The sequence below is a fragment of the Aethalodelphis obliquidens genome, unplaced genomic scaffold (assembly GCF_003676395.1).
Source record: "Aethalodelphis obliquidens isolate GAN/ISIS:26980383/991018 unplaced genomic scaffold, ASM367639v1 scaffold33, whole genome shotgun sequence".
NCBI lineage: Eukaryota > Metazoa > Chordata > Mammalia > Artiodactyla > Delphinidae > Aethalodelphis > Aethalodelphis obliquidens.
Window position 1 is genome coordinate 17,364,684 of NW_020837977.1, and position 13,376 is coordinate 17,378,059.

The following is a 13,376-nucleotide window of genomic DNA, read 5'->3' on the forward strand; positions in this document are numbered from 1 at the left end:
GCTAAAAGTGCTAAATTATATCTAGGTATTTCCAACCAAAGTTCACAAGTGTCCTGATGTCTTACAGACACATGGGCTCTACGCTTGGGCTGATGCCAAAAAGGAGCTGGGGAAAAAGCTTTTAATCTATAAGTTCACGTGTCAATAATATACCAATTGATATGCATGAAAGGGGCAGTATATACTTTACTCTTTTCATCTGTTACTTTAGTTGTGTGTGTGTGCGCGTGTATTATACGTAATATGTATCTGTTATCCATACCATACACACGTATATACAATATTTCTTTAAAAAGTCATTGAGCTTTCAATTATTCCTATTCACTTTTCATTGGTTTAATTACTTCATTTATTCATAGAGCCAAAGGAATTGGGCATTTAGAAATTAAGTATAAATACTTCAATGTATTTTATCTTCAGATTATCTTTGTATTTTCTCTTTTGCTAATACTTGAATTGCATATTCTTGCTATGTCAGTAGGAAAATTTATTTCATTTGTCGTGTTCACAGCAATATCATAAAGGAATAGGAACAAAGTGTCCGCAAAGTCAAGGTTACTGAACTAGATAGTATATAGTTAAGTAGGACAATGGAAATAGGAGAAGATTTAAAGGACATAGTCATTTTGGGGGATCAAACTTTGACTTACATGGAGAAAAAAAATTTTTTTTCCCACACAAATACTTAAAGTCTCAGTGTGGTTAAGATACATATGGTCCTTCATTTCAAATAAGGTTTTGTTGAGAAATGCTAATTTAGAAGTGAAAAAAATTATAATATTTTCTTTTAGAAAATGTCATGGTCCTATGCAAAAAGCAAGCACTAAGAACAGACCCCTCACCCCCTACAGGGGACCCAAGTAGACCCAGCCCAGGAAGTTAGTTGGAGTCCACAGATAAAGAATCCAGCGTTTCCAATTCGTATGCCAACCACGGCTGGCTCTTTTTGGATTCTTGAGTTACTCTCTGTGGAGTGGACGTTGTAATGGTAAATTGAAAATAAAATCTTAGGAAGAACTAAGCTATACATATGAAAATCAAACTTTGTTCCTTCGTATGTTGACAATGTCTCTTTAAATCCTAATACTTTAAACTCTCTGTTATCGGTGGATCTAGAAAGTAATACACGTTCTCATCACCACACAGTCTGATGGCAATGCGGCACTTTAGGAATCATGGAAGCAAGATTAAGTCATGATGCTCCTTGGAAGTAAAAATGTTTTTGTTCTTGTTTGTAATCTTGAGAAAGTGTGTAGTTTATAACATGGTGGAGATGTCATTGCCTTCACAAGAATTTTTGACTAAAACATCAAAATCTTCAAGTATGCTGGATAACAGAGTATTTACAGTATTTGGGAAATCACTGAAAAATTTAAACTTCTTACTTGCACCCTCCTGACTGCATTCTCACCTCCAAGACAAAGCACAGTACGTCACTTTTTTAGCCACACAGCACTTATTTTGACTCTTGACTTGTTAAATGAAGGATCAAGTTGAGAAATAATTTAGGACTTACATGATTGAAGAGTGATGGGGTCTGTTGTGTTTGTTGACTGACATTATTATAATCTATTATTTACTCGTGGAATCAAAGGTAGAGTTCAACTGAGCAATTCAATTTCCAAAGATCATTAATTAATGAAGCTAGTGACTCGTGGTTCAGCACCAAAGTGAAGAATCTGCCATTATAATCATGTTTTTCCTTCTACAGTTGGGGGTGGGATGTTTTCACTAACTGCTGACAAGAAGAGCGTCTTCCTGGGCCTCTACTGGTGACTAGATAATGTTTTCACATCCAAACAAAAGGCTATTATCTTTTAGTGGACTCTTGCTTGAAGGATCAAATCATGGAGTACTAGGAAAATATGTCTACTGATAAAAATCATCCATTTTTTAAAACATTGCTTTGGGGCTTTGTACCAAAGGAAGTCCTAGGTCGAGCCCTCTGTCACTTCCTGTGGGTGTCATCATAGGGACAGCGGTCTCTGTAGGATACACCCATTACAGCTGGTGGCTCTAGACCTTGACTATTTAAAGTTAATTGGAAAGTCCAAAAAACTGAATATGTTACACTGATTTTTTTTTTAAGTGACTTGACTAATATTTAGTATATCGGTTGGGTTAATATAAAACCAGGGAAGGAAGTTTAAGACATCTTCCACTGTGGTCAGGTTTGTCATAACAGATGGAAGAAAGTAATCACTTACATCTTTGATTTCCTGGGAAACATTGGCCAGTCTTGACAAGCCCTTTCTAGTTAAGCTGATTCTCTTGTCCCCTGATATTCTGATAGCACCCTTGGCCAGGTTCCTGGGGGCACCAACATGGCAAAGTAGGGTGATCTTGCAAGAGACGCATGTTCTTAACCTGCCGAGGCAGGTTGATGGGATCTGTGGACCAGTTTCTGACATCCCAAGTAACTATGATGCTTAAAGTATTTTAAACGATTCCAGGTCTATAAAAAAAGTGATGATGCTTATATGTATACCCTATATTTTTTTATTACAAAAATATTGAAATAATCCATGAGTTATTCCACTCTGCACCAACTATAAAAAAATACTATCAAAGTTTGACCGGCACTTTTAATGCAACAAAAAGCACCATGACTGGGGGACGCTGGGAACAGAAAGTGGGGAACGTTTACTTGTTGGACGGAGGTATTTAAAACCCAGAAGCTTGTTGTAAGAGTGCGACTTTACAAAGGACTCAAATACGAATCTTAGCTGGATCTAGTGATAAGCCCTCAATCGGTTCAGAAGGGTTTTCTTATAGCATATTCACTGCATCTGTCTGCTCATACTTACTAAAATGTGTCCCAAAGCCTCTAAAAGACACACCACTTTGACCTTGGATGGGGGAGGGGGGAGTCTGTACACAGCGAAGAACTTGACTGTTCGTGCTCTCTTCCGCTTTCTTGGGGCTCACGCCTCGTGCTCAGCCCTTCAGGGCGTCCCCGTCAGTCCCGTGCTGGACGGTGTTTGGCACTAGAAGGGTGTGACGTGGCGTGTTCTGGAATCCGGCCTCTCCGCACTCACGCACAGCCTCCACTCCTGGACCTGAGCACAGCCCGGCTCTCCCTCCGCTCTGCCTCGACCTTCCCGTGTGAGCTGCACAGACCGGGAAATCAGACGCTCGTTTTGCCTTTTTCTCCCGCTTCCTCTTCGTGGTTTTATCAAATTTTGGCAATTGAATACTGCATCCTGATTATCAGTGAACTTTCATCCCCAAGGTATCTAGCTCCTTGGTCTCGTCCAAAGCCAGCCATGGGCTGCGTGGGGTATCTGTCATGAAAGACGTTCTCAACGGAAAATTTAAAATGAAAAAAAATCCTGACGTGTTGAAAACGAACCATTCCATCAATTCTAATACATGCGTAAACACACTTGGGTTTTCTGTCCATTGGATAGGCTTTTCACGCATGGGATTGGTTTTCACGTGAGAATGGTTTATGCATTCTTTCTAAGCTTTACTTTTTTTTTCTGGAGTCTTGAAGAATATGTTTTCTCTCTCTTTGCTTTTATATTCCCGTGGGAATCACAGCTTTGCATCAAAAGAAATCACCTAAGCTATTTTGACAGGATCGGGGTGTGTGTGTGTGTGTGTGTGTGTGTTAGTGTGTGTGTACACGTGTGTATGACTCAGTATATTTTTATGCAAAGATCAGTTAACTCCATCCAAACACCCTACTGATCGGAGGCAACATTTCCCATAATAATAGTACCCGCAGGTGGATGTGCTGAAAGGCGGGGCAGGAGGGGTTAGTGGCAACAAGGGGTCCTACTGAGCTGGCCTGTTCCCTTCAGATGGAGCAGTAGGGTCTCTGGGCTGCTTTTTCCAAGGAGGCCAGCAGCAGGCTGTCAGCTGATGGAGGGCCAGACACGCATCCTGATGATGGTCAGACTGCAACCGGCACAGCTCGCTGCCCTACTCCAGGGCGGAGTTTCATTATCGCCGCGGCCCGGCTGTCACCCCTGGGTCTGGAGCTTGCGGCCCCTCCAAGCCCTCTTGCTTTACAGGGTGGTTTCGTACTCCAGCCGTTCCTGGATGAGAGCATCGTCTTTGTACTGCAGCCTCGGAGGCGACGGGGAACCTTCAAAGGCTAAAATGGCCTTTCGGAGGCTTCGGTCCAAGACGTGTCTCTCCCACGCTGGGTACCTATTCCTGAACAGGTCAATTTTAATGACAGATTCTTCAATCCGTGGTGGGCGAGAGGACGGGGTGGACGGGGCCGTGGGTCTCACCTGAAACACAGGCACGCACCCGTCCCGCTCTGCGAATTTCTGGTCGCGGTCGCCGGCCACGCTGCGGGTGTTGGAGAGGGACCGCAGGGCGCTCGTGGCCACTTCTGGAGACGGCGTGAAGGCAGCGGCGGGGTCCCCACAAGCACAACTTGGAGACCGCCCGAGTCTGGGTCCGTTGGGGTGAAAGAAGGCATAATACATCAGCATAAAAACAACGCCAGTTAAAAAGCTGCTGAACACCACACACAGCGCTGGGATGGCAAACGCGTCCGCGATCTGGGGAGCCTTGTAGAGGTACCAGAGGGCACTCAAGGCCGTGTTTTCCACAAGGATCACAAAATAGTAAATGAAGAGCCGGCAGCGTGTCCTGCCCTCCTTGACGTTGAACCAGCTGAAGATGTAGATGATCCCCACCACCATGTCGAACACGATCTCTTCCCATTTGGTGATACAGAACTCTGTCTCACAGTGGACGATCCAGAAGGTCATGACGCACCAGTGAAGGACGATGAAGATCCCAAAGTAGAGCTGGAAAACCGAGGCGAAGAGCGCGAAGGTGATGACCCTGGCCGCGATGGTGAAGAATTGCCAGCAGAACTGGAGGACCACGGCCATGTAGCTGATGGGCTTCTTGTCATCACGAGAGTCCCGGAGGGCCTTCTGGTAGGAGGCCAAGGCCCAAGCCAAGGACACGAGGGAGGCGGCCGCTGTGAAACCTGCAAAGGCAAACAGGAAGACAGGCTGTCAAAAGCGAGATGCAGTGTCCTCCCTGGAAAGAAGCCACGTGGGGCTGGGGGCTCGGGGCAGGCTAGCTTCTACCACAGCAAAGCTCTTCATTTCTCTGAGTTTTAGCTGGACCAGACACTCAGAGGGGGGTCCTAGGATCTGTCCTCTAAGGGGCCCCAACTATATGGACAAGACATGAGGCTAATGGGAGTGCTCCTGGGGACCAGCATGGAGCCTGGGGCTGAAGATGGGACGGGTGTTAGCTTCCTGTGTATTCGGTGTAAAGAGACTAGGGAGGTCCTTTTGTGTGGCGGGAATATAACTGTGGATGGGAGGTAGACAGAACTTGGTTGCTATTTCATCTTTGCCACTTATGACCTGCATGACTTTGGACAATCATTTAAATTGGCGTCCTCATTCAGAAAGTGGATGGTCTCCAGGGCTCCCTGTCAGCTTTGAGATTCTGTGATTGAAAGGGACAAATAATGACAGGAAACTTGAGGGGCTAGTTGGTTCACCTTTCTGCTTCTAAACAAGAATAAGCGTAGTTCATTCACCGAAGAAAGTTAACTGCTTCTTGAAAATAAGAAAAGGGGCCCATGGAATCTCCTTGGCCACGTTTCTTGTGATACCTGGTGAGCAGTCTGTCCTGATATGATCCGAGTCTCTTCCTACAGCTTCCTTCCACTCAGAAGAAATGTCTGCTCACCATCACGCACCTCTTATTCTTTCACAAATTAAACATTGTACAGAAATCACGTATCAACCACTTTTCTTACTATGCAGTGAGCCCCATTTGGTTAGTATCCCCCCAAAAGTATGTTTCCAAATTAAAAAAATCATTCTTATCACTCTCCTCCACTTTTGCTCCACCTGCTGTATCTGAAACGTCACCTCTGTGGTCGTGGTGTGGACCAGGGCTCACCTGAAAACACACCACCTCCTTCAGGAGAGAGCTCTCTGGGGAGTTCCACTTTGTCACCGACACGTCAGGTCAGTCTGCATCGCAGCTGGTTTACTTAATAAGCCATAACGAGGCTTACCAACGCTAACAAAGGTTCTGTGTGTTTTTAAGTCCAGCTGGCTTTTCCTCACCAGATCTACTCCTAAACATAGTTCTCCCGCTATGGAATGGGGGTTGCCAACAGCTTAGGATGGAATTTGCACTTTTCTTCTTATACTTTAATAGAGAAAAGCTGTTGTCTATGGTCCTTGAAGAATGAATTTCAAAAAATGACTCTTGTGGGAAAGAGCCACACTGATTGATAGAAAAAAGATTCAACCTCGAAAACCATTTCTTACACATTCTCCTTGAGAAAGGTGAACTCCAAAAAACAATTATTGATAAAGAAAATAGTTTCCAACAACCCGTCTCATGTCTGCTCCCAATCAAGCCAGCAGAGCATCCCCATCTTACACTGGGCCTTCAGGTGTTTTTCCGGCCAGCAAAAAGCCCTTTCATTACTGCAGGCAGTGTAGGCAACATTCCTAGGTCCGTTAGCCACCAGTGCACAAAGGAGTTTGCGATAATATAACTTCTAGGCAGTGGAAGCACCAACATCTATTCTAAAGCACCTCCAAGAGTGAGAAGAGAGGGAAGGAGGAAAAGTTACAGAAAGAAGAAACAAGGTGAGAGGATGGGAGATAAAAGGTGATGGAATAATGATGCGAAGGACATACTTATTATCAGTTTCGTGTATAAGAACAAAGCATAGTGCCATTTGAATGTCAACACCCGTGTGTGGGACGCAGAAGCCCTCAGGAGCTCGCTCCTCATTGGCACCATTCGCGACGGGGCGGGTTGCTTCTTGCACAGACTGTGTTCTCCTTATGCATTTGAGCTGTGCACCTGGCCTGCTTCTCCGCCTGCACGCCCTCCGGGTTTCCACCCGCCCGCCTCCTTCGGGACCGCGCGGAGCACAGCGCCACCTTCAGGAGGATGGCTGCATTGTTGGTCAGGCTCCAGCCAAGGAAGGAGCGAGCGACTCCATCGGGCAGTCAGATCAGGGCACCAGTTATTGAAGGCTGTTATTCAAAGCAGCGAAAATAGTAAACAACAACAACAGACTTTACGTATACAGCATCCTAAAATTATCCGTTGTCAGATTTTACGAGAATTGGAAAATTAGCTTCATCCAAATTCCCCTGTAATCATCACCCCTTTTATTATTATGCCCTAAAATAGGAATTCAGCCTGCATTTGACACCCCATGAAATTGTTATGACAGTATTCTGGCAGTAGAAAAATGAAGACTTTCTATCAGCTTTGCTTTCTACGTATCTTACAATTTAAAAAGTCATTACCAATGGCAAATTCCGTGCCCATCGTAACCATTCCCTTCATGAATTATCTGTTTCACAAGAACTAGAATTTCCCTTGTTCATTTGATGGTGATTTTCTTTTTCATCTGTTTAGCAATTAATTTGTATAAGACAAATAGATGCCTGAACAGAAAATAGGGGCCATTTTAGAATTGCTCCTCATTACAAATTCACACCCACCATGAAACGCTTTAATTCTTTTGCTTTTTATGCAAATGACATCAGCTCAGTTGTTTCAAATGCCAACGTAGATGTCCTCCACAAGGCACTGTGTTATTATAGGGGTAGAATTCTCTAGAACTTCTGAGGCGCTGTGCTGGAACACGGAACTCTAAGCGCTCCTTTAGCCAACAACATATATTTTAACTTTTTATTTGAAAAGAATTGTAAACTTACAGAAAAATTGCAAGAATGAAAATAGTAATTGGACACATAGATCTTTGCCCAGATTGTCATTCGGCCTCGTTGGCTTTATCACTGCCTTCTCTCTCTCTCTCTGTCTCTCTCTCAAACATTTGAAAGTATATTGCACACACCACAGCCGCTGTGTTCCAAATTTACAGGTTGAAATCCTACCCCCTAAAGGTGATGGTATTAGTAGGTGGGGCCTTTGGGAGGCCCTCACGAGCAGGAACCCTGGAGAGAACCCTAACTCTTCTGCCATGTAAGGATATCACGAAGAGTCTTCCACCCAGAAGAGAAGAGGGCTCTCACCAGAACGTTCTGGAACCCTGACTTCCGGCTTCCAGATTCCAGAACTGTGAACAAGATGTTTCTACTGTTTATAAGTCCGTGTATATAAGTCCGTGGTATTTTGTTATAGCAGCTGGAAAGGACCAGCACAATGATTCTTTACCCTAAAATACACCAGTGTCTCTTTCCTACGAAGAGGGGTATCCTCTTAGATAACATTTATCGACTTCAGTCCATTTAACATTGGTACAATTTTTCTTTTTAATCCACCATCAATGTTCCATTTTCATCAATTGGCAAACAATGTCCATCACAGGATTTTCCCTCTGGTATAAGATTGAGTCTAGAACCAGGTATTGCATTTGCTTGTCTTATCCATTTAGTTTTCTTTAATCTGGAATGTTTGCACAGACTTTTTTTGCCTTTTATTATTTGGCATTTTTTGAAGAGTACAGTACCTAAAAAAGAAAGAAAGAGAGAGAGAGAAAGAAAAAGAAAAAGGAAGGAAGAAAAGTGTTCCTCTGCCTCATTTTGGGTTTGTCTGTCTGTTTCCTCACAGTTATGCGTTCTAAGCTGGAATACTACATAAGTGACACTGAACAATATTATTCCCATCACATCATTAAAATACTAAAATATAAAGATTCCTTCTGCAGTCCTGGGAGGTGTACAGTGGGTCTCATAGTATTTTCTTTCAAAACAATGAATAGCATATAGCTCGTGAAAACTTCATTCTAAGGTAAAAACCAGCTCCAGAGGACTCCATGGGATCACACTACTTATTAAAACGTTAAAAAAGGTGATAAGACCTCAGAGCTTCCCTAGAGCAACAATCTCATTTTAAAGAAAAGAAACTGAGTCTTACTGTCAGGCGTTAAATGATTTATCTACCCTTCTTCCTCTCCCTAACTTGTCTCCAGTGGAAATTATGGAAGAGGTGTGGGCAAAAGTTCTCTCATCTGCATTTAAACATTATCTCCTCTTGGAAATAATGGATAAAGGGATTAGGATGGGATATAAGACCCTTGAAATATTACAGTCCCAGAGATCATTGTATGTTGAAACCTCTAAACTAGAAGGGGACTACTTCTGGCCCCTGAATGAAATTAGTTCTCTCTAGGAGTATGTTTTATATCAAGCACACCCCAGCCCCCATTCTCTTCCTTCAGACCACTTATCCCAGTTTATAATTATGTTTTATTTTGTGCTTGTTTAATCATTGTGTTTCTTACTGGAGTGGACCTTTAGGGAAGGAAAAGTACCTGCTTATTTACTTTTCTGTCATTTTGTGCCTTGCATGGTACCTGGCATATATTATGACTTGGAAGGAAGAAAGAAAGAAAGAAAGAGAGAGAGAGAAAGAAAGAAGGAAAGGGGGTGGGGGAGGGAGGGAGGGAAGGAGGGAGGAAGGAAGGAAGGAAGAAAGGAAGGATTCTAAAGATAGAGTCAGAACCACAGATAGAATGAGACATTCAAGAAATGTGCACCATTCTTCATTGCTCTCCTGTTCTGCTTCTTTGCAATTTCAGTCTGAGCTGCAAATGCCAAAACACTGTGAAATGAAACCTGTCCTCCCGTTGTGTCGTTCGTGGCCTGAGTGTAAACAAGTGTTCCTGGAAAAAACCTAGAGAATGCTTTATAGGATTTATAGCCTAATTCCCTGGATGTAGGAGACTCAGGGAATTGAACCAAGTACTCTAATTCTTTGATTCTTCGACAAACAGAATGAGCCTGTCTCTTTCCTTCTCCCTAAGGAGGGCAGAACTGCCCTCCTGTAGCCCTTCCCCTGCTACAGGCCAGCCAATGGTTAGTCCCAGGGAAACACCTGGCCACTGGCCCATGTTCACAACGAATCTGCAGCTGGTGAGAAGGGCTCTTTTTTTTTTTTAAAGAAATTATTATTGTGTAAAATTTCAAACATACATAATAGCAGAGAGAACAATAGAACAGGTATACACTTCATGCCGAATTAACTCCTAGGTCTGAGTTCTGAAATCCATCACGAGGGAAGCGTGAGGTTTGGCCAGCAGGAGGCGCCTCTCGACGGAGCGTTGGCTCGCGCCTTCCTGAATCTTCCTGATGCCCCTCTCCCTCTACTGCGAGACAGAAGAACTGTGCTGGAAGCTGACTCGCCGATAGCTGATGTTTCTCGGCTCTTCCTGGGAAGCCTGAACTGGTAGCTCTCAGCGCGACTCCCTCTAGCTCAGCTGGTCCCCCAGCCACCTGCCAGCGCTCCCTTTCCCCCGAGACAGGAAATGCTGTGCTCTACCTTGAAAAGCCACATCTCTCCGGTTAATTCCTCCTCATCTTTCAGTTTCCAGTTTAAGCACCATTCCTCTGCTTAGGGAAGCCTGTCCCAGTTCCTAATCTAAGTCCAGCTCCCCTGCTATAAGCGCGCACCACACCTTGTGCTCTGCACACGCACCTCAGCGTGCCAGCAGCATCTCTCTGCTTGGGTACCAATTTCCGAAAATAGCCCATTTGTCATCCAGTAGCTGCTCTCATATTGCCTCTCAATCTGCCCACCATCTCGATCGCAAACTTATTTCCCTTCTTTCCACCCCATTTCTCCATCCTGTCAATTTCAACATGCTTTGGAGGAAATTTTAAGTATTTTCTCACCAATGGTTTGGGAACGGATGATTTACAACTTAACTCTCCTCGTTATGGACGCGAGATTATCACATGACCATTCATAACGTATATAGTCTTTCATCACAAACAGGATGACTTTTCCCCCCTAAAGTACAGTCCCTGAACAAACAGACAAAATATTGAATTTTAGATGACCACATAATGTTGATTTCTTGCAGTCAAAACAAGTTATGATTTCCTTTTTTTCCCCTTCTTCACTCAAGTCACAGAAGATAAAACCTACAGCTTTTGACTTTGAGTTCTGAGTTTCTCTTACCCAAAAGAAAGATGTACACTCTAAAAAATAAATTAAAAAAAAAAAGTTACAGTTCCGTTAGTGAGTAGGAGGCACATAATCAGAGACAAAGCAGGAGGGAGTGTTTGTGGGGTCCTTGCTTTTGTGCACAGGGATGAGCTAGGTACCTACAGCCTTTGTCCAATTTAAATTTCATGATGACAGTTTGAGGCAAGCACTGCTTTGCATTCAGGGAAACAGAGACCCAGAGAGAGGCTAAATAACTTGCCCAAGCTGATGTGATTAGCCAGGAGGATAGACGTCTGAATTCACGGATTCCAAGCTCTGCACCATGACCACAGACTGGATGGGATCGGCAGCCACAGCAGGTGGGATGCGGTGTGGACAAGTGTGTGAGGTGTAGAACTCTGGGCCGGTGGGACGGAGGTGACCCCAGAATAGTGCCACCCTCAGGGGTCTGACCCCAAAGGCTTCCATCCAGCCGCTCCTTCATGCTCACCGTGACCACACTTATTCCCAGGCCAAGGGATCCCATTTGGGTTTCTTTGCAAAAAATGGATCAGAAGCACAAACACCTAGGAGGAAAATCAGGCATTTCTTATCTTCGTATTTTCTGGACTAAACAGCCCTCCTAATTTTCCTGATTTTTTTTTTTTTTTTTTTTTTTTGACCACATCACACAGCTTGTGGGATCTCAATTCCCTGACCAGGGATTGAACCCTGGCCCTCAGCAGTAAAAACATGGAGTTCTAACCACTACCACCAGGGAATTTCCTTTCCTGATTTTTTTTTTTTTTTTTTTTTTTGCGGTACGTGGGCCTCTCATGGCCTCTCCCGTTGCGGAGCACAGGCTCCGGACGCGCAGGCTCAGCGGCCATGGCTCACGGGCCCAGCTGCTCCGCGGCACGTGGGATCTTCCCGGACTGGGGCATGAACCCTTGTCCCCTGCATCGGCAGGCGGACTCTCAACTACTGCGCCACCAGGGAAGCCCTCCTGAATTTTTATCTGTGGAAAAATGTTGCCCAATTCAAGAGTAGCTGGTCATGAAACCAGAAAGGTTTTCCATTTCTTCAGCATGTTTAGAGCTTGTCTCTTAGTTACAGAGATAAAAGCAGGAGATCCACTTGGCTGGACTCTTACCGAATTCACCTAGTTGAAAGAATGTAATAATTGAAAAAATGTAAACCCCCCTATGCGGTGATCTTTGTGGAGTGAGGTGAAGGGAAGGAAAGTAATACAAACTTCACTGGGTCTAAGACGTTCGAAATCTTCTTGCATTGAAACCACTTTATCTCTGTTTTAAAACTTGTAATAGTTGTGATTAAAAATATTTAAATGCTTTAATATGTTTAATTTTGGTAGGGATACGCACTCTTCTCGTAATCCATCCTGAGGATTTCAGCTTCTTTGCAAGGCAAATTTAAGGCTGCTAAGGAGTTGATAAGGGAAACACTGAATTGAAATTTTAAAAAGTATTTTAACAGGAAAGCAGTTGAAGAAAGTTGTTGGGAGAAGCAAAGTGTCTCTCCTCCTTAAGAAATGTGGAAAGTAATTGCCTTCTGATTGGAAGAAAAAAATCTTAGGTGATCTCACATAGCTTCAGCTCATCTTAATTTTTAAATTATTTTTAGATTAAAAGAAAAATCCCAAGAAGGCAAGCGTTCTGTGTGTAGGAATTTGAAAACATCTAATAGTTCTTCTCTAGGAAAAAATTCTGTATTTAGGAGAAGGTGAGAAGTCACCATTCTTTGTACAGTATTACAAATTGCAAGGTTAAATTTATATTGAAAATAAAAAGATGATAGAAATGACTACTCAAAAGACATAAAATAAGTAACCCGAGATGCCCAGTAGAATTAAATTTTTCTTTAGAGTAAGTTTATTTTCCATACCATTTTTTTTTACTATCAATCACTCTATTTTTCCTTATAGATTAAAAAAAAATTATTTATTTATTTATTTTATTTTTGGCTGCTTTGGGCCTTCATTTCTGCACCCAGGCTTTCTCTAGTTGCAGCGAGCGGAGTCTACTCTTCGTTGTGGTGCGCGGGCTTCTCATTGTGGTGGCTTCTCTTGTTGCGGAGCACGGGCTCTAGGCACGTGGCTTCAGTAGTTGTGGCTCGTGGGCTCAGTAGTTGTGGCTCGTGGGCTCTAGAACACAGGCTCAGTAGTTGTGGCGCACGGGCTTAGCTGCTCCGTGGCACGTGGGATCTTCCCAGACCAGGGTGCGAACCTGTGTCCCCTTCACTGGCAGGCAGATTCTTAACCACTGTGCCGCCAGGGAAGCCCTCTATTTTTTTCTAGAAGTTTTCGTCTGTTGGATGGTAGGGGGTGTAGTGGGGCAAAAGGAAGAGAAACGAAAATGCCAAAAACAGGGACAGAGACAGGCAGACAGCAGCTGTAACCTTCTCTCACCTGGCAAACAGGGACACGGATGGACAAGAGCAAAATTAAAATAATAATTTAAAAAAAAACCCGATATGGTTGACTGCTCTGTGGT

The 13,376-nt window shown here is 43.7% G+C and overlaps 1 protein-coding gene across 1 annotated transcript in view; it reads right to left on the reverse strand.

The window, feature by feature from the left end:
* Positions 1-2,582: 2,582 nt before the first annotated feature.
* Positions 2,583-13,376, reverse strand: part of XKR4 (XK related 4) — a 323,987-nt gene continuing 313,193 nt past the window's right edge. The window contains exon 3 of the mRNA XM_027128086.1: positions 2,583-4,960. Coding sequence (XP_026983887.1) covers positions 4,014-4,960 — 947 coding nt within the window. The 3' untranslated portion in view covers positions 2,583-4,013. The remainder of the gene's footprint in view (positions 4,961-13,376) is intronic.